The following is a 25,139-nucleotide window of genomic DNA, read 5'->3' on the forward strand; positions in this document are numbered from 1 at the left end:
TGCTAATTATGTAGTGAGGGGTTCATTGAAAAGCACATGCACACGCCAACACTCTCAATGACAAGCGGCAGCTTAATTACCGTCTGAAACGACATCCTCAGCGCCGCTGATAACTCTCTTAAGAAATGCCAAATTATGGAGGAGCAAACACGGAGGCTGCCGTGTTCATACAACTTTAAACGCAACCAGTCTGCCTTTCCACGGAGTGCTGTCACCTGTTTTGTCAGCAGATGCGTGTTATTAACTCACAACTTTGTATGAATGATGTTTATCTCAGCAGCAGCCCCTCACATTCTGCAGCACTCCCATGTTCTCTTTGCCAGTGTGACATTGTGATTAGCTCAGATTTGGCAGATTTAGCTGCTTCGACTTCTTTCAAGTCCCAGCTCTGCTGAGAGAAGTGTTGTTTGTCTTTGCACGGGGTTCCAGCTTTCTCTGATTTACCATTAGTCGCCTTGTAAGTTCAGGACAAGTTGTATTCATTTCTGTGACAAAAGAAAGAAAAACAAAAGAGGAATATAAAAAATAATCATAGGAAAAAGGAACAGAAATACACGGAAAGAATATTATGCACAGAGCCAAACTGAGGTTTTGGTGCAAATGGCTGCCTAAGATGAAAAACATACTGATTGGAGAGAGGTGGTGAGTGACTCACCCTGAAGTTCATTCACTTAAGGGTGAGTGAGTTCATTTGACAAAGATTTATGTGAGCATTTTGTCTAGTTTTGAAGAAGAAGTCTAGAGAAATGTGAGAAATAGAAGTTTGGAGACATAACAAACTGGCATCCTACAGAGAGATTTAAAAGCTCTCCAATGTAATGCCAGTGAGCCGGTAATTTATCACAGCAGTGAAGCACTAGTTGTGTTTACATCAGTGTTCTTTTTATGCACATTTTTAAGTATTGCATTAGAAAAGGATTAAACAGCAAAGACCACCTCAAGCTTCATACTCGCTTGAGGTGGTCTTCAGCATTTCTGAGAGTTGATTCACAAGACGGAACACATTTGCTGAATATATTCTAACTTACTGAGAACTTCCTCATTCTTACATCCTTACTTGAGGCGCAACATTCTGAAAATGTCAAAATCCAAACCTCCAGTTTCCAGGTGAGAACTCTCCATTTTTCTGACATGTGTGCTCCATACTACGTTCAACTCTTTGCATCTTATTTCAGCCACGCGTAGCGTCAACATCTGATGAAATTCCGCCTTGCGTGGCCTGGTTGGTTAGCTCTAAACTAGGATGTGGAAACACGCCCAACACTCATTTTCTGGTTTTCTCTTTTTTTGCAACATTTTAAAAGTTTGCTTGAAATTCGCCTGATGAAATCACAGCTACTGCTTCTGACAAAAACACAAAAATGTAAGCTAAAAGACCAAAAATCTGCAGTATTGTGACGTCGTTGCATTCCCATCAGCACTCTTCTTCCTCTGGACAGTTGTATTAGTGAAGTACTTTACATTTGTCAGCTGTGCTAAGGTTTTGTAAAACTTAGCAACAGTGAAAGGAAGAAACTGAAAGTCCCACTTTCAGTTTCTACACCAAGTACGCTACCATGTAATTAATTTACTTGATGTAGACATCTGAGCAATATTCTGAGGGCATCGTCTGTCCTGCCACATTTATAAATTCATGATTTTCCCCGCAAAATTTCTTGAGGCTAATGGTACACATGTTGTGGTTGAAAATGAGTGAAAATAAAAATACAAATAAAGTCATTCACTCGACTTAGGCACTGAGAAAGAGTTTCCTGTTGCAGGATAAATTTAGTTTTTGTGTCAACAGAGGACACATAAAAAAAAAAAGCCTTCCCGTCATCAGGTTTGTGTTGTGTTGTGGGGTTAAACGAAGGCCGTGTGTCGTGTTTATGAAGCATAACTCCATCTCACTACATCAAATTATGCCAGGAACAAATTTGAGAAATATATTATTTACTTTCGTAACTACATTTTCTGACTAGCTCAAACATAAAATCCATTTCCTTTATTTACATCTGCGCTATAAACAGACTGAACGCCAGAGCGTGGTTTGGTTTCCTTGGAGACAGAATCATTAGAAAAAGTTAGAAGACAACAAACTCAGCTTTTTTGAGCTATAGTGAAGGAGCTACAGATGTGAAAATTCCCTAATGTTCTCCTTCTCGAGGCTTAGTTTTGTTTTTTTCGCCAAGTAGTTTGAAATGATTACAATTTTCATTTCAAGAGAGCAATTTTCATTTTAGATTTAGGTTCTAAATGCGTAGAGAAAAATCTCATAGGAGAACTGCATCAAGATTTTCTTTTCTCTCTCACATCATCATCAGAGAATCTTTTCAAACCATTTTTAGTTTGCTGTTCATGTTTTTTTCTCTCTCCTAACGTTAGACCGCTAGCCCACCATGCGGGACCTCATCTGGCCTTTCAAATCAATCAATCAATCCCCCCGTCAGTCAGCAGAGTTGTCTGCGAACAGACTTCTCTTCATGCACAATTGAATGTTTTACTGGCTTTTTAAAATCTTCACGTCTTTGAGGAAAGAAGAGGACTCGGCGCAGTCTAAAGCCGAGTAGAACAATGGCGAGCCGAGGTTTCATTATCCTCTAGGCAACAGTACTCACGCAGCAGACAGCTTGTTCACGGAATGGATCCAACAACGGCCCTAAAACGTACGCAGGCAAACCTTTGTGGACCCTCAATAGCAGTTTGCTGCTCGGAGTGTTTGACTTTATTTCATGAATTTTACAAGTTGACATGTGAAAAATCCAACTTTTTGCAGGTTTCGGCATCCTTTTCCATCAAGCAGCTGGATTGACTTCCTCTTTTTAACGTGTAGATCTGCCTTTCTCGTGGAATTTCTCATCGTCATCCTTGGCTTTGGTCCACTCGAAAGTGTTACCAAGGTTCATATATTTTCTTTTAAAAGCTTCGGTGCCAAAACCACGTATTTCACGGTTGGGTGCTTTTTTTTAATCTGTCTCTCCCTCCGTGAGAGGCTTTCCAGTGCTCTGCAAACGTTCCCCCTTCTCACTCCGGTTCTTTCGTTCTGTTTGAACTCTAAAGCAACAGAACAAATTAGTCTGGCTCTGCAGCCTCCATAACCCCATGACATCTCTCTCTGTGCATTGTTTGATGATGGAGTGAATGTTTTCGTGTGCGTTGCAGTGTGTTTGCTTATGCTCCGTGAATTGTATACAGTGCACAAAGGGAAGGGGGAAAGGCACCAGCTAAAAGTAGCTCGGCGATTTGCAGCCTGCTCCGTCAGACTCGTCATTCAGCAACGCAGCTGCGTAGGCATGCAGGGCATGAACACTCGTGTGTTTCCTGTTAATAAAATATGAGAGACACGGAGGCGTTCATGTTCCAGTGGTGGAGCCTTTTCTGCTTTCTTCACTGAGCATGTTTGCAGACGTTCCAGGGGCATAAACACAACGGCTAGAGCTCTATTTTCTTCCGTCAAATTGGCATCTCAGGCTCTCTTGTTTTCAACTGCGTCGGATCTTACAAACCGGAGACGGATCAATGAACAGAATATTTTTGGGTGCCCCACTCCCAGTTAAGCCTGTGACCCACACTTTTTTTTAGGTGGCCTTCAAATCTGGAGTATGCAACTTTATTTAAAAAAAAAAAAAAAAAAAAATGTTTTACTCAAATTGTCACCATGTCGTGACAGTATAATATGAGACATAATCAGAAAAAAAAAAAATCAAGGCAGGAGAAGCATCACAGTGCTGTCTATCAATCTCATGTATGCGCCACTCAATGTACTAATGGTGGAGGAACGACTTACTATCCTAGAAAAACTGTTTATCCGTCGTCATCGCTGGCTATGCTAACTAGCCTTAGCATTCATGGCAGGCTCTGCTTATGGGGAGAAGCTTTAGCATAGCAGAGAGCAAGGTGATGAGTGTGAGCAGCACATACATTAGCATGATTGACGGCGCTAAGACCGTCCTCCTTGCTGTGTTATGTTGTTTCTAATGGGGCAGTATATTTCTGTAGTTAGCACTGGGAATGCTGGAAGACGGTAGAGGAGCCTGATTTTTTTCACAGATTGTGTCTCATAGTAAACTGTCACAATATAGTGACAGTTTTAGCAAAAAAAGCATATTTTTTGTTATAAAAGTTAAATATCTCAGCTTTAACACTGGGGTACTTGGCGTTAGCGTTTACCGGTATGCCAACATTTATACCGACCAAATCTTATCAACATAAACTCTGTGAAGTCAGAATGACCCTCTACCATAGAATGCAAAATTCAATTAACTGAGGTCTAGTGAAGCTAAAATGCAGGTAAAATACATGATAAAGTGTTATTAGCTCTTATGTCATGTTAGGTTCCAACATTTGTTATTTACCTAAGCAAATATATGAAAGAACATATTTCAAATAATTGAAAAAATCCTTAAATAAGTTATATTTTTGTGTAAAGCCTTCAAATGTAAAAGTATTCTGCAGAATGTGAATTTTTGCGATCTGTGTTTAGTCTAGTTTCTACTTCAAACATCTTTGTGTCCTTGAAATAAGACAAAACTGACAAGTAACTTTGCAGCAATAAATAGGAGCTGGTTTTAAGTCAATTTTTCTTTCATATTGGTGAAAAAGTACTAGTTATGACTGAAATAATCTGCCCTTGGAATAACATATTTTTCCCATATTATAAATTAAAATGTCTTGTTCCTCTGGCAGATTATTTCACACATAACTAGTTTTTCTTCAGTATTAAGAAATGACTAAAACCATGCTTAAAAAGTTACTTGTCAGTTAGTTTTTGTTTTATTTCAAGTGTAAGATATTTGAGCTTAAAACAAGACCAAAAGTACTTGGTGATATTTTGTGTTTTTGCAGTGTAACACTTAAAATGCCAAAAAAAACATTTTCTCTCTTTGTCTTCACAGAGGCTTCCATCTTGTCTTACGACGGCAGCATGTACATGAAAGTGGTGATCCCGAACATCATGCACACAGAGGCCGAGGACGTCTCCCTGCGCTTCATGTCCCAGCGGGCCTTCGGCCTGCTCATGGCCGCCACGTCCCGCGAGTCGGCGGACACTCTGCGGCTCGAGCTGGACAGCGGGAGGGTCAAACTGACGGTCAACCTAGGTATCGTATAAACCGTCTCCTCTGGCTCAGGCAGGAGCCCGCGCTCTATTTTTTTAAGCTTTTTTTATTTTTATTTCTTTTTTTTAATCTGATCTAACATGTACTAAACCAGATGTGTAGTCCGTTCTTGTAGTTGCATGTTAATGTTTCCGACTTGCCTGAACTGTAAGTTCTTCTGCCTGGATGCCTTGATGTCTTTGTAAAAAGAAAAAAAAGAGGTGCATTGATCTAACACTTAACAAAGTTAGCCATGCTCTGCCGCGCATCTTTTGAACACATCATAGATCATTTAGTCAAAGTAGTTTCATATCTTTCTTATTATTTTGTACAATTTCACCCCGAACACAGTAGTCCAATCAGCAGCATGTAGATGGTTGTTTTGCTGTCTATTCAGAAGTAGCTCAGTTAGCATTTTTATTTTGGCGCTCCATTTCCTGTGGTCTTTTTCACCATCTATTTATTTATTTTCTTTTCCCTCATGTTAGAAGGTCCACCGTTGGCCTAGCTGGCATCTCCTAGGCCTTGTTCAAAGATGGCACTCATCCCTTCAAAGGCCCAGAGCCTGCGGCCCAGCTGGCAAACAGCCCGAAGCCACAGCGGCCAGCACGCCCGCACATGGCAGCAGCAGCAGGACATAGCATCTAGCCTGGAGTGACTACCAGGAAACGGATAACAAGAGTCTGATTCATCCTATAAGCTGCTACAATGAAAAACAAACAAAAGTCTGAATAAGTTAGTAATTAAGCTAGTTTAGCTAAAGGTAGCAATAGATAACACCAGATGCCTTTCACGGGTGTCTTTAGGCCTCAGTGGGGTGTTGGTGCTACGTGGCGCGCGGCTGTTTGCTCCCACTTTTCTGTTGCGGTTGACGGCACATGAACACAACACGGTCACATTGGTTTCAGCCCACGTCCTGGCGAACCCACTGCTCTGATTATTAGACCTGGCTTTTAGCAAGTAGGACTTTATTTTTAAAGCGACACTGAGAATGAGTCAAACTTTTTGAGCTCCAGAAGCTGGGTTGCAAAATCAATGTGGTCTTAAAACAGCTTGTGACCATTTTGAAATGCACACAAAAAAGAAAAAAGTACATAATTATACAAAAATAGTAATCTGATATAGTAGAGGTAGAGTAATTTTGGGTAATGTCAGAGCCGGCCCAGATCATAAGCAAGCCAAGCTGCTACTTGGAAACTATAAGATCAAAAAAAGACCTTCTTTTGAATTTAAAGCTTTCTTAACATAACGTTTAAAATACTTTAAAATTCTTTGAAAATTAAGTCTAGATTTATTTATAATAGGACCTACAAACATGTCCTAGATTGGAAGTTGTGTCAACATTTATAATTTAATGCTACTAGGTTAATGATACCTGGTAGATTTTATTTCTAATCCATCCTCCTGATGTAAAGACTGTAGTGTGTTGTTTAAAACAAAATAATATTTAGATATGTAACAAGATCTAATAGCATCAGGTCTTGCAATATTACAACAATATATTTCTTCTGAAACTATTACCCACATAAAGGTAAGAGCTCTAAACTTAACATCTTGTGCCTGTGTTCTTTTTTTTCCAAGTAATACAGCAAGTAGCTCTTCAGTAGTTGCACGGTTGTGGGATGTAATCGACTAATAATAATTCACAATGGACAAGTCGCATTCACCTGGTTATATAATCATTTAAAAAGGCCCCAAGAAGTCTTAAAATGTGTAATTACGAGCTGTTGTGCGCCTCTGGAGGAAAGTTACTTAGCAGTCAGTTCTGCACGCAGCAGATATTCCTGCTAAACTGTGAATGAATAGAGGTATGAAACCTTTTCTCTATTGTTGAAAATGCAAAAAGGCAGAATTTTTAATAAATGTTAGAGATTTAGAATCCCCTTCTAATTTGGACAAAACAAAGCCAAAATGTATATGACTATGAATTATCCAAACCTGAACTGAATTATTCAACGCTGACTATTTGTTTTAAAACACAGTTTTTAAATTTATGAAACCTTTAATATTTTTGTGCAACGATGGAAAATTGGGCTAGGTTTGCTAACATTGATCCTTGTTCTCATTCATCCAAATTCATGTTTGGTCTTCTGAACGGGCTACAACAGAGTTGTAGCTTACTTTTATTTACAACTAAAAGTAGCTTTAACTTTTAAAAAGTTACAACTACTACAGTATAACTAACTATTAACAACAAATGTATGGTTTACCAAAACAAAATATTTCATATAAAAAAAACTCTAATAACGACATTTGTATTTTACAAAGTAACTGAAGGTAAGATATAGTTAAGTCTCCAGTAATGTACTAAAATGGTGTGGAACCCTAAAATCAGATAAACTTTTATCTAAAATTTATTCACAGCAATAATTTATCAAAACTAACAAATAAAAACCTATTCTGTGATCTGCTTAACTTTTGGCTAATAGGCTAATCAAAAATGGGCCCCCCGTTAAAAATTCAGCTAAAGGCCTTGTAAAATCTTTGGCCGGCTCTGGACAGATTCATTGCTTTGACTTGAGCTACATCAGATTACTGCTTTAATCATATTGATCAGTTTGCAAATTGGCTAGGGATGGGAGGGGGAAAAATGGCCGCTGGCGTCATGTGTCCGTCCCCGGAAGGTGGCTTTACTTGCTTTTGGATGTCTGCAGCTGTAACCTTGAAGGATGCGATTTCATCTGTCACTTGTTCTCCCCTCCCCATCTAGACTGTGTCAGGATAAACTGTAACACCAGTAAGTCAACATTCTTCTTCTGCAGCCTTTTCTCCTTCCGTCAATATTTGATTGTGGTCTGTGTGCTAGGTGTGGAGGCAGGAATGTGTGAATGCAGAGGGTTGGGGGGGGGGCATTGGGAGCTAATAAGAGGATTTCTTAGATAAAAGTGGAGGGGAAAATGAGGAATAGCCAGAGATCAAAGTCATGCAAATCAGGCTTAATATACTTTCTATATTTTAAATGGCCCATTTTCAAATTAAGTCAAGCAGCTAGCTCTGTTTTTTTCCTGCATGCCTGTAGCAACTAACTGAACATCTGCACTCTGTCTTTATAGGGAATATTGGTTTTATATTTACTCAGATATTTCAGTGAAATGTCCTGTACTTGTATAGTGTTAATCCATGCTGTAGTATTTAAATCAACATGCTGATGCGGATGGTGTTTTATGACCTGGAGTGTTTTTTTTTTCTTCTTCCTCACCAGCCTTGTAATGACAGAGAGAAAAAATTAACAGAGGCGAGGGCATTCAGGAGAGTTTTCATTGAGACAGCTTGTTTATATGGATGTATATGCATATAATAAAGCAACTGTGCACAAATTAGTCACTTACAGGCCCAAACAGACTTTCACATCCACTCACCATTGACATGAATGCCACCTACTTTGAGCTTTTAATGGTTTATTTGTGTAGTTCACATTTCAGGGTCCTAATGATCACACAGCATGCAACTTCAGTAATTATGAAAAACCATGAATTGAGTGGACTCATTTGAATTTCTCATGGCCTTTCTCTTATTAATCCACACAAAGAAAAAAATACACATATAAGCTATAACGTACACAATTACAGAGTTACTTAAAATTGTTTGGCTTTTTCACATGGACTTCACTATCAGACGTACTTTACAAATTTTTAGTGCAGTTGATGTCAGGGTGGGTCTAGAAGATTAATGTTTGTCTAGTTTAGCCTTTCTAAAACCAAGTGTCAAGATCATTGTCCTGTTGAAACAGCCAATTGCCTCTGCGTTTTAACTGTCGGACCCAACCGGGCTGCCTTAGTTCAAACATTCAAAACAACAAAGCCGCATCAATGTTCAAGCCTATCATTAACTCCAAACAGCTGGAAAGCCACTGTCAACGTCAATGTAGTTAAGACATATTTATGTCGCCGTAGACTTAGAGTACTAGAGGCGTCCAAAATCCATCTTCAATGGCCGGTACCTTTCATGTTTTAGTTTTTTCTCTAGTTTAACACACCGAAATCAAATGATGGGTTATTAGCAAAACTTTACAGGCATCCCGAGGAGGTAGTTGGACTATTTAAACTCGCCTTGTTGGTTCACAGACTCATCTAAAACTGGTAGAACGCCGACCCTTTGATAAGTGGACATTGACATGTGATTTAAGAACGTGCTGACCAACAACGAAGTACCTTCAACAACTTGAAGGTTGACTAAAGTTTGCAGCTACTCTCAGAGACAATCCAAATGCCTAATAGAAAATAGTTTAAACTGTTAGAGCAAGCAAAGATAGAGGTATTTAGTTACAATACAAAACAATGCTTTTTCTAAGAACGCCTTTCCAGTTTTCAAGCATAGTGCTGTCGGACCTTATTATGACAAATGATATTTGTGAAAACGGTGGAATGGTGAAGTAGGACTACCTTAAAATTCTTACATTTCACCTCAACTCAATAAATATATGGTTGAAGGTTCTGGAAAGGCTCCAACCTCAGCACTAGTGGGGTTACAATTTGGGTCTATGCCAAGAAATCCAACAATTTAAATGAGTTTCTTACATAATTTATAACCATGCTAACAAAAAGTGAGTTGCCTCCCTACTAATAGCTATGGGACACTTATCCAAATAATACCAGGTATACTTTGACCCTTGCTAATTCAAGAGAATCCACAGTGCATTCCACTATGTCCATCCAACACTACATTTAGTATTGTCACTCCAACCTGGAATACAGACTGATTCCTAATCAGCTTTAAAACTCCCAAATGAGTCTGACATTACATGTGTGTGAACTCCCACTAGAACTCTAAATTCTGATCATTGTTAATGGCGCAGATTGAAGCAAGCAGTTGTTTTATTTCAGTACCACGTCCATAATAAATACCACTTTGAACCCGCAGACAACAACAATGAAGTGCATAATTACACACGGCAAATTAAAGTCTTAAATTCTGGTGAAGAAGTCTCTCTAGCCATCATTCCTTATAAAGATTTAAGAACTGGTTTCATTTTGATGCATCACATCCAATAATTTGAGGGCAAATGCCACAGCTGCTTCTGTAAGAAACTAGATGGAGCTGCATTGCCCCCTAGTGGCATTGAGAGTTATCACTACACACAATGAAAGGCACTTTCTGTGAACATCAAGTATCTGGAAAATGCTAGTATAAAGGATAGAAGCAACAAAAAAAATGTTTTTATGAATTCTTCTAGTTGAGTGTTTGTGTGAGTAACATCAAATATTATTTTTCCTTTGTTGTCAAAAACAAAACCAAATCTTTGTTTTATGCCTACAGTTGAAATCTAAAGTAGGAACAGCACTTCATGCGATTAGAAGGAAAGAAAATTAAAATCTTAGACCCTGAAAGCCAGAATGCTCTATTAGTGAGTGATCTGTGCTTCATATTTCTAAACAAACAAAGATTTGGTTTTGCTTTTGCTTGTGCCTTCCCCGTCCCTCCACTAACTGACCCTCATCTTCAGGCAAGGGCCCTGAGGTTCTTTATGCCGGACAAAAGCTCAACGACAATGAGTGGCACTCGGTGCGAGTGGTCCGCCGCGGTAAAAACTTCAAACTCATTGTGGACGACGACATGGCCGAAGGTATTGACGTTTCTCATGCTGTGCCTGATATGCACGCTTCTGTGTGTGGTTTCCGTTGTTTGAATATGTATTACATGAGTATGTAAAATTTTATCACTTGCTGTTGGGAAACACATTTCTTAAATAGATTTTTTTTTCTTTATTACTGAAAAGTAACATTGCATAAATAAAATCAATGGAATGCCAGAACTCTAAATTTCTCGTTTGCTTACTGCATGTTGTGGTTTACAATAGTGTTAAAATACAGAGGAGTGAAAAGTTGTTGGTACAGAACAATTTAGGAAGTTAGACAACAGCAGTATACTCTCACCCAGGGAATTACAAGAAACTGTAAGAAAATAATAAATTAATTGGGTTTATGTCAAGGGCCACTCTTAACCAACAGCCTAAATAAAAGATGTGCACTACGTTGTCATATATAGTGGTTGTGGAAAAAATTAATACGATGGGATGATTAAGTTAAAGGTACAGGCCAGACTTATTTTGTAAAATCAGTGAAACTAAAATTAGCTTTTAATTGTCACCTGTAGAATAGCATGCCATTGTTAGCTTTTGTAGTTCTTTTTTTTATCATTTTCTCCCCACATTAAACTTATTCAGTAAACAAACTTTCACACCGGCGTACCCCTGATAAAAGATCAGTAAGTTTCTTTTTTTCTCTCATTTATTTGCATATTTTGTTCAAATTGCTCCTTCAAAGGCATTTCCAACAATGAGCCGGCCTTTGTGATTCTTGTGCCTCTCGTTGTGCCATCAAACCAAATAAAACAAATCAGAATAATCTACTTTCATTCGTCAGTGGACTTTTAAAAAGACATATATTCTGTGAAATCAGAATAAACTAGAAAATGGCAAAAGGAAATAAAAATATTTTAAACCTTTAGAATACGTAGTAATAAATTAAATTGTTCAACACTGCAACACTGATGCAAAGTGACATTGAGGTTTAAACAAAAGCCAGGTGATGTCAAGATCTAACAGGCAACTTGAAGATTTTTTTTCTTATCCCAGTTGACATCTGTCTTGCTGTGCGTTTTGGCAAAACAAACTGGGATCTTCATCCACCCTGGTTTGTAAAAGTTGCAGGTGTTTAAATTAAAAAAAATTTTGGACTCTTAAATAAATTTTAAAAAACTACAAGTTATTTATTTTTATTATACACGTCTTTACAAGATATCCTTAAAACTCTGGAGAGTGCTGTATGTTTATTTGAAGGTTAATTTTTTCTTTTCTTCTGCATCTTGTTGATAAAATACTATAAGAAAAGTAAAGAAATGGCTGACTTAGTTTGATGAAGCTTACTTACTAATTAATTGGTTGCTTTTTTATGTTTTTTTTAATTTTTTACACATAAAGTTTACAAAAAATGTTCAGAATTCTTCATCTACAGATATAGATCGAACAGATAAAGGGTTCCTAGCAGTATGCCATCCTTTTCTCCCACAGTTGACTCTTCCTCAGTTTCTCTCTTTCGCCGCCCTTCAGGTCAGATGGCAGGTGACCACACCCGCCTGGAATTCAGCAACGTGGAAACGGGCATCTTGACTGAGAAACGTTTCGTTTCGTCAACACCCTCCCCTTTTATTGGCCACCTACAGGTAATAAGAGTAAAACATTTGCGAAAAGTTTTTTTTTTTCCTCATTGTACTTGAACCCTCAAAATGTATTGAAAATTCGGTCTGACCTCTGCCCAGAGCCTAAAGTTCAACGGTATGCAGTACATCGACATGTGCAAGAACGGCGACATCGATTTCTGCGAGCTCAACGCTCGCTTCGGCATGCGCTTCATCGTCGCCGATCCCGTCACTTTCAAGACCAAAGGCAGCTACCTGGGCTTGGCCACCCTGCAGGCGTACACCACCATGCACCTGTTCTTCCAGTTCAAAACCACCTCGCCCGACGGCTTCATCCTCTTCAACAGCGGAGATGGGAACGACTTTATCGCCGTGGAGCTTGTCAAAGGGTGAGTGGGATGGCGTCGCATCATAAACCCGCATGTGCATGTCGGCGTGTTCAAGCACAAAATTTCACATGCACAAATGTCGCTGGTTGCCTGGCTAGAAGATGGTAAGCGATCATCATGCAACTTACATACAAAATTAATGGAGAGGGAGCGATACTGTAACAGGTGTTCTTCCAGAATTGTCCTTTACTTCCATCCATCTTTTCATCAACTGTGATACACTTCACTGTTACTAAGCATGTTTTTGCAGGGGGATGGTATGGTCTGGGTGATGTGCAACATTAAGTTTCCTCTGATATCGTTTTACATTTAGGCCACAAAGGGAATTTTTGGTCTGATCTGACCAGACCTCCTCTTTCCACACCTGCTGTTCCTCCTGTAGGACTTATAGTTACTTGATCAGTAGTTCTGCAGGCTTTCTGAAGTCCTTTCAAAGCTTGGCTGCATTTCCACTCATTTTCAACCCATCTGCTGCCGCCTGTCTCCTGCCAGGTTCATCCACTATGTGTTCGACCTGGGGAACGGGCCCAGCCTGCTGAAGGGAAACAGTGACAACCCGCTGAATGACAACCAGTGGCACAACGTGGTCATCACGCGCGATGCCTCCAACACGCACACTCTCAAAGTAGACACCAAGTCGGTCACGCAGAATGTCAACGGGGCCAAAAACCTCGACCTCAAAGGTACAACATGGAGAAACCGTGTCTCCTATCTTTTTGGCGACCATCCAGAATATGAAAAGTTAATCACGTGGTTCCATTTTGTGTCCCGTCAGGTGACCTGTTTGTCGGAGGTTTGGGACCCAACATGTATCAAAACCTCCCTAAGCTGGTGGTTTCCCGAGAAGGCTTCCAGGGTTGCTTGGCATCCGTAGATCTCAACGGGCGCCTGCCAGACCTCATCAGCGACGCCCTGTTCCGCAGCGGGCATGTAGAGCGTGGCTGCGAAGGTACAAATTGTACAAATTTGGTGGTTTTCTTTTTTTGATATAGCCATCAACAACATCCAGACTCAAGTTTTAGATATAGGTCATACATTTTAAATCGACATTAGGTAGTTGTAGTTTTGGAAGCTTAATGTTAGTCTGCTTTAACCACATAAATGTGTTTAGGATAACTGTCCTGTTGAAACACCCAGTGATATCCAGACTGCAACCATCTGACAATCAGATGAAAGAAAAATTGGTCAGGATGTTCAAGAACAACCCAGAAACTGTCAAGGCTCAAGCTTAAAGGGGCAGTATTATGGAATCGACTTTGAGCTTTACATCATGTTATAATGTCATTCCATAATCAAAAAGTTGCCTTGATTCTGTTATGGATGTTTAAGGGATCATTTAATCTCCCATGGCAACTGCCTTTTTGACGACGTTAGCTGTCAATGTCTCTGTAGCTGCAGTCTAACCCGAGCTTCCACCTTAACAACTCCCCCACTCAGCTCCTTCAGACTAGCCAGCAGTAATTAGCAAACATCTGATGAAATTGTGCATCTACTAAGCTCACTGTAGGAGCTAGTTCTCAGTAAAACGCTGGTAAAACATTGTTAGAGGGTTAATAGAGGAATGTTGTGCACCACTGGGAAGAAGTTTATAACCAATCAGGACAAAAATTAAGCCTTTTGTTCATTATGATAAGGATGATTTGTGATCAAATATCCAACCAGAATATTGTCAGGACCTTGCCTATGACTATAAAATGTGTTGTTTCCTTTATCTTCATAAGATATGTTTTACTAAATATTAAGAATTCGGACTGTTTTAATGTGCAGAATTTTAAACCTGAATTCAAACTAAAATTTCTTATCTTAAAATTCATGAAAGTTGTTGTATGTCGTGCAAGAAAACGATTCGGATGCAATATGACGTTTATGTTCCCAATAAATATTTGTAAACTTTCTACAACCGCATCTTCTACCAGAGTATTTGGTGGCCGTAGTTCCTTCTATTTTCTCTAGAGGGCAGCAGAAGATTTTCATAAGGTCAGAAGAGCTTACATTCAGAGATGCACACACATTTTCACATCTAGCGGTAAAGCTCCTCTCCCATTCTGCAAGGTTTCCCATGTTGTCTGAGGGGCAAGCGTAAACAAGTTTTCTGACCACTAACGATGCCGCTGCCTCACTAATCTTTTGCTCTTGTTTCCTGCTCTGCTCTGTTCTGTTCTGTTGTTTTTTCTTTCTGCGCCAACAAAGTTGGTTTCACCAAAGCCGACCTGCAAGGTAGAGGGTTCAACTCCGCCTCTCGAAGGCCAGCTCGCCTGAAAGGTTGCTGTGTGCAATGCATCGTGGGTGTCACCATGGCAATAATGTCTTCCAGGTGCTGCGGCGGGGGAACTTGCTCTCTGGTGTGGAAAAATATAAATAAGCATGGGGGGAAAAAACTGATTGCTAAATTAAAGTTTTGCAGCGCCTTGAAAAAGTATTTAGAGCCCTGGAACTTTTACACACGTTATGTTGCGACCATCTTAATATATTTTATTCTGATTTTATATGATAAAGCGAAACAAAGTAACACATATGCACAGTAGTAAAAAGATACAAGCTTTTTAACTGTGGCTGGCAAATGTATACAGCCTCATTTACTCTGATAACTCCAAATAAAATCCTGCGTAACAATTCACTTTAGAAGTCGCTTTAGTAAGCAGAACAAACATCATGAAGACCAAAAGACACAGCAGACAGGTCAGGAAAAAAGTTTAAACAAGAGTTAGCTTGTACTAATATTTCAGATTCAAATTCCAAAAAACACTTTTTGGATTCCAAATGTAAATTAAATGTCACGACTCATTTAATTAAAGGGATGTTGTAGATGGTGATAGCCCCACAAACACAAATACAGTTCTTAAATAAACACACCTTCTTTAGAACACCTGTGTTTAAAGATGTACGATTTGTATCTCTATTGCAAACAATAACTGCATTTAATAACATTTTCAAATTCATTGAAAGTCATTGATGCCAGTGGAGAGAAAATAGTGCAACTAACAATCCTGGCAATGTGAACAGATTTACGCGTTTTAAAAATCATCAATTGGAAATTGTAATTATTGTGGCAATGTAAGAAATTTGTCAAGATAAATGATAAATGATAATCGATACGATAAATGCCCAACAGTAAGAGTTCAATCTAAATGAATGTATTTAGTGATCTCCATCGAAGTGGGAGAATTTGTTGACAAGTAATACTAAAGTGTTCCACAGTTCTAGCATTCATAGAAGAGTGACAAAAAGAAGCCGATTCCAATTGAAAACCATATGAAATCCCTTCAAGGTTTCCCACAAGCCTCTGTAGAGGGACAGCAAACATGGAAAACTGGCCTGTGGTTCATTTAGGCTAAATTTAAACCTTTTGACCTAAATGCATAAAGCTGCTGCATCATGCTGTGATGTGCTCTTTTTAAGCTAGGAGAGGAAAGATGGACGAAGATGCGCACAGGCCAAATCTAGAGTAAAACCTGCTGCAGACTGGCCAAGTTCATCTTCCTGCAAGAGTGCCACAAAAATCCAGCCCCAGCTATGATGGGATGATTTAATTCAGCGCCTATTTGTGTGTTAGAATGACCTAGTCCAAGTCCATGACAATATTTAAAACTTGATTTTTCTGGTGGGAGTGAATTTACAAACGAAAACTTGGGAAGAATATGACTCAACATATCCAGAGCCGTTAGAGACGTAGGCCAAACGATTTTCCAGCTTTAATAGCAGTGAAAGGTTCCATAAGGAATGTAAAATATGTATTTATATTGTGACAAACATGCAAAAAAGCTCAAAGAGTGTGAATACTTTTGGCACTGTAGATGCATGTTAATCGCAGCCAAAAGCCACGTTGTGACGCTGCAGAGGCTGCGGCTGCAGATCAGAACCGTCACTGTGCCGCTGCAGCATCAAGCTTCTGACTTTAAAAATCAGTCACATCTCCTACTTGGATACTTTCTTTTTTTTTCCTTTTCCAAGAGAGCGAGTCTCCTGCTCCAACACTGGAACGCACACATTCCATTTGCCTTGATATGAACACTGTACATACATGTGCACAGCGCTCGGGATGCCTGGTAGACTACCATTACAGTACATTACACAGTAAATGCACTTTCAGCTGGCGAACTTGCTCTGTTTATTTTTATTTTTTCCACTTAAAATGTCCTCTTCTTCTCTTCACGTCGTCTTGCACAAGACAACTGCTCTTAAACAAAGTTTACTTGCATTTGTCTATTTATTTATTTATTTATTTATTCATTTATTTATCTGTAGTTTGTTTTATTTACTTGAGCTTGTTTCCTACTGTATCTGGTTATTAAAGAGGATTACTGTCAAGGTTTCTTCTCCTTTGTCTGTGCAGACTCTTAATGCCGGATTGTTTATCTCGTTATCTATGCAGTGCACTTGTCCTTATCTGCATTCCCTCTCTCTATAGAAGTATTCAAAAGTGAGAGCTATGTGTGGTGTGAGGAATAGCAAACACACATCCAGTTTGACTTTGAATACCCTCCTCGATTCTCGTCTGGCTCTGGTGCATACTTTCATATATGCGCCATGTGTTATTAAGTGCTTCGTATTTGTTTCTTTTCTCCTCATGACTTTGTCTGTCTAGCGGATCTAGTGTTCATCTTGTACTCTGACACTGATGTTTAGAAATGTAACCAACGCCCCGTTTTTGGCGGGGGGTTTTTATATGGTTATTGTTACCTGGGTTGTTTTTTTTTCTTTTTTTTTTTTTTTACCTGTCTTGCTTGTTCGCAGAGGGAATGCAGCGTTTAGAAGTTTTACTCCGATAAAACTTTCCCGAACCATGTTGGAATGTTGAAAACGTTGCATGCAAGGGTCTCTCGCTCACTTGCTGTTCTAAAAGAAAAAGAGAATGAAACCGGAGGACGTTGACAGTGTCATCACATCAGCTGGCTGACCCGTCTGCAGCAGCAACTGCAGACGGGCCTCCTGAGTTTTTTTTATTTTTTATCTTGTAACCAGGTTGCTATGTATTGCAAATTTTTTTGCCCAGGTCCCTCTTGAAAATGAGATCTAGATCTCAACGGGGTTTACCTGGTTAAATACAGGAAAATAAAATAAATTTAAAAACTCTTCAGTGTAACCCTTTTTGCACGCTCTCAGTCGGGATTCACTATAATTACATCACAGTATACGCTTCAGCTCGTTCTGCTTAAAGAGCATGCTGCGGAGGAACCTGGCGCCTTTACATTGACGTGCCAGCACGACTGCAGCTTCGTCCGGCATGAGGCGGGATTCCTGAGACAGCCGTTAACCGATCTGTACTCGGGTCAGGCTTCCTGTGGCGGCACTGTCTGCTCCTCCTGAGTAGTAATCTGTCTCTCTGGAGTGCATATCTTCTGCATGGGTCCTTCTCTCTTTAGGCTCAATAGCTGCCTTCACCATTGCCTGACTGCACACCGGTGGTATCTGTTATTTTTCTCTCTCTTTGTCTCTCTCCTCTTTAGGTCCGAGTACCACCTGCCAGGATGACTCATGCGCTAACATGGGTGTGTGCATCCAGCAGTGGGAGAACTTCACCTGCGACTGCTCCATGACGTCGTACACAGGCACCCACTGCAACGACCGTGAGTACTGCTCGCTCTCCCGGTTTAGCTTTTAATTTCTTTTGCAGAGAATACCTTCGGCAAGATGATTAATGCTTTACTTATTAACCCAACCGCTGCCATAGCGCAACTCTCAGGAGGAGCGCGGTAGATGTCACGGTCGGGCCATGGGGAAGCCGAGGAGGTGTCCCAATAGGCTGTCAGTTCCCGAAGCCAGACATTAAAAAAAACAAACAAAAAAAAAAAAATCATGAAAGCGCACAAGTAAAAAACTTGTGGGGTTCACATGACACCATCTCTTTTTTCCGCAGGAGGATTAATCAGCAGTAGACCAAATTAGTAATTTTATAAAGTTATTCATAGTGCAACACACAGGCTTGCACACAGCGACCTACTGCATATAATACCTGCTGAGGAGGGTTTATGATGTCTGCTATTGAACCCTTCAAGAGACACTGAGAGGGTCGGGAAAAATCTCCCAAAAGCTTTTTTTTATATATCCCAATTTACTTTTGAAATGTCCAGAGAAAGATTGGTAACTTTTTCATGATCCCATCATATTTTGGAGCACTAAAGCACACTAATTTGGAGAAATCTCACAAAAAGTTTGCAAGATTCCTCCAGGAAGTTGCAAATTCAGCCATGCACGGACTTGCGATTTTTGCTAATCCTCTCAATTTTTCCATAAATCTGACCAATTACTTTAATTGGTTGTTTAGATGCATTATTGTGATTTTGTGAGCTGTCTTTAAACGCACCATGAGTGTATACATGCTATGTTGCACCAAAGGGGAGACCTGCTGCTGAGCCAAACTGAACTGGCCTGAGTCATGTTCAACAACTGGCCAGAGTCAAAAGGCAAAAGAGACTATACTGAGTTTTCTTCCAAAAAAGCCGTGCAAGTTGAGTAATGCTGCTGAATGTAGATATTAGCTAAATGATGTTTAGTCAGTTCCACTGTACTCTATCATATTAGGCTTGTTAAGAAGACTAATGTTGTTGTTGCCTATTTTACATCCCTTGCTAGTTAGTTATCGGCAGGAATAAACACAATCCTCTTTCATTTCTGTACAGAAGTTGTGGTCACTGCTACTCTTTCCACGTATTTATAAGAAATCTTTATAGTCACAGTAGAAAGAGCAAATAGTCAGGATGGAGACATTAGACTAGAGGGCAGAAGCAGGATGATGATGCTGGGTTTCATCAGGTATGGAGGGATTATTACTTGATGAGAAAAAGAGAATGAAAGGGAAGATTATGTGCATCAATTTCAAATTTGATGTAAAACCACATTATGGCAACAATAAAGCTTAAAAAAATTGCAACTTTGACCGCAGAGTTGCGATTTGCGGTCAATATTGGCAGCAAATATTATTCGATGATTCTCTGTCAGAAGCACAAGACCTAACTGTATCTGCAGCTAGATGCAGGTTTTTCTGGCGCTTGTGCCCAAGACGGGTAGATTAGACAGTAAGTGGGCAGAGATAAAATGGGGGAAGACATGCAACAAAGGGCCCTTGATAGGAAATCAAACCCCAAATGGCAACTAATATGTGGGAGCTGCTCTACTTCTACACAATGCACCTCCTCCTGCAGGATCCTACAAAACTTTTGAGAGAACAAGCAAATGTACATTTGACTTTTTTCCCCCCTCCAATATCCCTTGTGGGGCTCAGCTCTCCTCAGTGGTAAGAGCCACATTTTCATCTCCATAACCCGCTCCAAGGCTTGCTCACTTACGCTTATTGGTCTCATTTGCGATATTTTTTCATATTTAAAAGAAAATGTCTTGTATTTCTGTTTCCTGAGGTGTCAAGCCTCTAAGGTTCACGTTTCAGAGTGACATTCTGTGTTTGATGATGCTCAGGCATCTTCTACTAAATGTCTGTCACAGGAGATGTAAAAGTGTGACTGTTGGCGCGTGCGCATGCATGCTTGTGTGTGGGTGAGCTCAGATCTCTTATCCCCATGACGACTGGGGACTCCCCCTCGGTAATCACGCTTGGCGGTCTTTCATTTAGCGTTTAATAGAGGGGGCACGGTGCTGCCGGGCCCCGACTAATGAGGTGGTAGAGGCTGTTAGCGGAGCTGCTATCTGCGAGCGCCGGCGTCCGCTAATCATCCAGGCCTTTCTTGTGTCAGAGCCGGCTGCTGGGTGCGACTTTATATTGCTTAAATAATTTTTTTTCTCTTTCTCTTGCTCCCTCTTTCTATTTACCGCCACTTTACCCTCTTTATCCGATGTTGTTTTTATTGGACTTTCACACAGACAGAGTAAGTGGCTGTAGCTCTAGCATGGTGTTTGGAGCAGAATGTTAATTACTGGCGAAGCCTTCATTAATCCACATACCAGTTCAGTCAGTGGTGGCATTGAAAGTGGTTTCATTGATTTCAGATCTACACAAACAAACATAACTCTTCTTGAAATGCAGAAGCTGAGACTTGTTTATTTTCCATCTTTGTGACATTGCAGCTGTACATCTTACTTTCCACTTTTTTGTTCATAGAAACGGATAGTATAGAAATGGCTCGCATTTAACATAAATCTCATGTATGCCGGAGCTGAGTTACCCTGGATTCAACCATACCTCCTTAGCCGACTCTGTTCTGTACTTGCAATATTTTTCTTTCACCACCAGATGGCAATAGAGGCACAAGCAAGACCACACACTGTGCGTCCATGCTGGGAGAAAATGAGATGCAATTCCCCAAGCATGAAATCAGCTTCCCAGTTGTTCTCCTGCTTTTGCCTCTTGTTGCTCCCTCATTTTTTACATCCCTCCCCTTCTCATCCCTCCATTCCCTCTATATAAACCAACTGCCTTTTCAACAACTACACTTGATGATCATTTAAAAAAAAAAAAAAGCAATTTCCTGAGTGATGCAAACTTCACTGTCGGCCTTATTGCCATCAGTTTTACTGCTTGGTTGAAGTGGCTTGATTAAAAGAAAGAAAAGGTGTGTGTGCACAGTGCGACTGTGTGACTTCTTTCATTCGGCGAGGACAGTGCTGAGGGAGAGTTTCTAATTAACAATGTGGAAATGGAGCTTCTGCCTCTGTATCTCTCGGCCTTTCTTCCTCTGATGGCTGGCAGCAAATATCAGTAATTGTCTCCCTCTCTGACTCCGACATTGTCCACAACGAAAGGAACTTAGTTAAAGGGAAAGTGAACTCTTCTGCCAGTTATGTTGCTCCAAGTTTGATTGGTTTGAGCCGTTGAGCCTTTGCAGCTAGCAGGGAATGTAAAAAGCACCTCAGCAGGAGAAAATCATATCACCCCCGGTTTGTTCTCGCACATCTCGCTGAAACGCAAAGAGTATTTGCTGGGATCTCTGCAGCAAACAGGGGGCAATTTTTTGGCATTGCCACAATGAAACAAGGGGGAGGGTACGTGCCATTTCTGTCCCATTTTGGTTCTGGCACAGTGTCGTGCTCGTTTCTGCCTCCTTTTCCCCTCCTCTTCTTTATGACAGGTTTCATTAATGCCACCGAGTTTTCGTTTTTGACTGCAAGGCCATCAAAGCTTTGGGCCACTTGGATGCTCCGAAGCTACAACAATTACCCGGCTTACGTAACGGAATTATCTCCGCAAAGGTCACTGAGTCATGTGTGTGGTAAACAGAACGAAGACGCGGGGGTAGGGAGGGGAAGGGGCAGGCGGCGGGAGACAGAACCCTACTCTCTCTTGGTTTGATGCTGACATCAGTAATTGCACAGATAGATTTTTTGGAAGTGAATGAATTTCTCTGTCAGCACGATTCCAGCAGCAACCCTCTGCTCCTGCTTAACCCAATGGCCGTGATTTATTTTCCAAGGCGTGCTCAGAGGGCTGTAACCATATCTGGCTAACTGCTTACATAAATGACAACACAGCAGTGGCAGCATTGCTCCTTTCACTGTTAGGGAGCAAGGGGGGAAATATCCATGGTACTCATCTCTTGTTATGCAGCAAAAAAAGAAGAAAGAACTAGAAAAGGGAGAAACAGAAATGGTCAGACTGTGTTGTTCAGAGCAGACAATCCAAGATAATTCCACTGATATCCAAGCCCCCCATTTTTTTTGTTTGTTGTTTTTTTATATCGAAGTGGCTGCTTCACGCCATTGAACCAGGAGGATACAAACACACAGGCAGCAGCAGCAGTCGGTTTGGCATGACGTCAGGGTTGAGTGAGAATTTCTGAGGATAAACAAACTGTATACTCACCCATCCAAACACGTACACACTCCTCCCTTTGTGGAAATGGAGAGGAGAGCTTATGACTATTGAAGGAATTTTTATTGAAGAGGTTGAATAATTTACCCTGCTGTCTCTGTAAAAAGGGATTAAGTAGCTGGAACTGGCCGGCCAGGTGTTGAGCCGAGGCTAGCTTGGCTGGAGAGCAACCCTGGGCATCTATGAATCTGGCTTGTTGTCAGATGGACACAGATGTTGGCTTTTTTTTTTAGATGATAGTTTTACCAAAAAAACCAACTGCCTTCTCAAGCAGCAGATGCAATTACAAGGTCAAGGTTTTGAGAGGAAAATAAACAATGGTTGTCTTCAGTTTCTTGGAGAATCTGAAAGGGGCAGTGTTATGTAAAACGGACTTTTTTGAACTTTATATTGTGTTGTAATATTATTCCCTCATTAAAAACATACCCGGGGTGTTGCCCTGATTCTTTCATGCATGTTTGAGAAATCCTTTTATTTCCCATGGCAACCACTCAGTTGCGCAAAATACCTGGGTGGACCTAGCTCCACCTTAAAGGGTGAAGCTCCTCCTCTGAGTTGGAGGTTTCCAATCTAACAAGCTTCTGCGTTACAGAAGCTTCCACCTCCTCTATTGAGCTCCTTCAGACTAGCCAACAGCAATTAGCCAACATCTGGTGCAGCTTCATATTTGCCAAGGTAATTATATGAGCTACTAATGAGTGCAAAGCTGGTTGCTAAAGGGTTAATAGAGGAGCCATGTTGTCATGACTTCCTGAAGGTGGAGTGTCAGAAAGAGCAGGAGTTCATTAAAAGATCAGAGGCCCAATTTGATTTACAAAGTTACAATGTCAAATTTATTTTAAGTTGTATTTGATATCATCTGAAGGTAACATAGTTTCTTAATTGTGCCATAAAGTGGCTCTACATGCCTGGAAAATACATAACAGTGGCCCTTAAGTAACCTTTTCCAAGAGAACACTTATAAGTAGAGCACTTCCCTATAGATACCACAGGTAGATCAAAAATGGGCCAAAAGTGTTCCATTGAGGATCATGTGTCCTCAGGGCACAGCTTATCCCAAAAGCACACTTGGAAACAGTCATGCTCTCTTTGGTACAATACTTCTTAGGATGTATTGAGCAGTGCGCATTATGTGCACCGTCTCCCCATCACTAGCCATCAAATCTCCACTTAAAACCACATGATATTCTCAATTATTGTTACCGTACAGCTCTTCCCCCGCCGTCTTTATAGCTGAAAGCAATTTGACTGTTGTTAGCCTCTCAGCAGAATGTGAGTCTCTAGGTGGTGGAGACTCTCTGGAAAGGACAATGGCGTCGGGCGCGGCAGGATGCCCACGAATAAAATCTGAGATCTGTGGTCACAAAACGACAGATGGCGAAATAATATTTGAGGATGAGCTTTTGAAGTTTATTGTCTCTGAAATGAAAACTCTGGCCAATGATGAAATTGTTTTGCTTGTGTCAAACAACAAGGCATGTGGGTCAGATGACGGCTGAGTATTTAAAATATACGAGCAAGAAACCTGTCCCCTCCGCTGGCCACATTATTGTCGTTTTAGTTCCAACTGTGGAAGATAAATCTGGTCAAATTAAGATGATTACAGGCCAATAGCTTTGGCCAACACTTCTCTAAAGCACTTGAGAAGGGCTGTTTTGAACAAATTGGAAAGTTTCTTGCTGACCTCTGACAACCAGTTTGGTTTTAGATGTAAACATGAAATAATTTTTGCTTTGAAAGAAACTTTAGATCTACACAACAGACACAACACACACGTTTTATTGATGCCTCAAAGGCCTTTGATTATGTAAACCATGACAAGTTATTTGAGAAGTTGTATAGGAGGGGATGTCCCCAAATGTTTGGTTAGGATTCTTTTTTCTTGGTATGTGAATAATCAGTCAATGTATGCAAAATGGGAAAACTCCCAACATCTGTTGAGATTGAAGTCTTTAAGGCTGATGATGTTACATAGAGGATGATGTATCCTCAGGGCAAGCTCGAGGGAATAGTCAAATATTTGTAGACGCAGGTGTGTGTCTTGATTACAGCTTTAGCCATTCAAGGTCATAGAAAAGGATGGAAGTAGAACGTCCAAGTGATTTTGTCCATACTGCCTTCCTGGAATTTTCCTTTATGGACCACTACTTTATTTTACTGTGAACAATAAAAATTTTTACAGAATAGAACAAAACCGTGGAGCGCATCAACTCAGACAATAAAAACGAAGTACAGTCAAATGAAATGAGATCTAGTTGGTTCTGCATATTCCCTCCATTTGGTCCAGGCCCTATAAAATGTTCTTTTTTCAACCTTTTCCATAACATGTGATAAACTTCAATCCATTCATCAAGATCAGGTGGTTCTGCTTTTAATCTCTTCCTTGTGACAGAATTTTTGTCCTCGTTGGTCTGTGTTTCAAACATGAAATTGTCCAAATACAAAGTTTCACATTTGGATGACATTTACATAAAATATTTTTTTAATATGTTAGTGGATCTATTACCACAAACATACTATCTCAAATGTTCGTATGGCAATCCCATATTTTTTGGGATTGTCATATTTTCTGGCAATCCCAAAAATGATCAAAGCGTTTGGCTTCCTTTGACCCACAAAGTCTCCAACAATCGTCCCTGTTACCTTGATGTCGTTTCTGAATTGGTGTAACACACAAAAAAAAATCCTGCAATATTTTTCCGCCATGTGTTTGACCTGTTCGAGATCCGCTGTGGTTGGCATATTTCCTCCCAGCTCTCTCATGTCATCATTTCCTTT

The 25,139-nt window shown here is 40.3% G+C and overlaps 1 protein-coding gene across 16 annotated transcripts in view; it reads left to right on the plus strand.

Annotated features, from left to right (window-relative positions):
* LOC102225484 (neurexin-3b) overlaps positions 1 to 25,139 on the plus strand; it is a 391,379-nt gene that overhangs the window by 146,667 nt on the left and 219,573 nt on the right. For 10 of the 16 annotated variants that reach the window (XR_002754044.1, XM_023348134.1, XM_023348145.1 and 7 more), the window contains 9 exons: positions 4,875 to 5,078; positions 7,786 to 7,812; positions 10,519 to 10,638; positions 12,124 to 12,236; positions 12,333 to 12,601; positions 13,094 to 13,284; positions 13,377 to 13,550; positions 14,792 to 14,818; positions 18,049 to 18,168. Coding sequence is in view for 14 of the 16 variants with exons in the window: in XM_023348134.1 (XP_023203902.1) it covers positions 4,875 to 5,078; positions 7,786 to 7,812; positions 10,519 to 10,638; positions 12,124 to 12,236; positions 12,333 to 12,601; positions 13,094 to 13,284; positions 13,377 to 13,550; positions 14,792 to 14,818; positions 18,049 to 18,168 (1,245 nt within the window). In the remaining 2 variants the exon portion in view is untranslated. The remainder of the gene's footprint in view (positions 1 to 4,874; positions 5,079 to 7,785; positions 7,813 to 10,518; positions 10,639 to 12,123; positions 12,237 to 12,332; positions 12,602 to 13,093; positions 13,285 to 13,376; positions 13,551 to 14,791; positions 14,819 to 18,048; positions 18,169 to 25,139) is intronic. The other 6 variants (XR_002754045.1, XM_023348138.1, XM_023348144.1 and 3 more) reach the window with 1 other exon arrangement.

This window comes from Xiphophorus maculatus, chromosome 15 (genome assembly GCF_002775205.1).
Source record: "Xiphophorus maculatus strain JP 163 A chromosome 15, X_maculatus-5.0-male, whole genome shotgun sequence".
Lineage (NCBI taxonomy): Eukaryota > Metazoa > Chordata > Actinopteri > Cyprinodontiformes > Poeciliidae > Xiphophorus > Xiphophorus maculatus.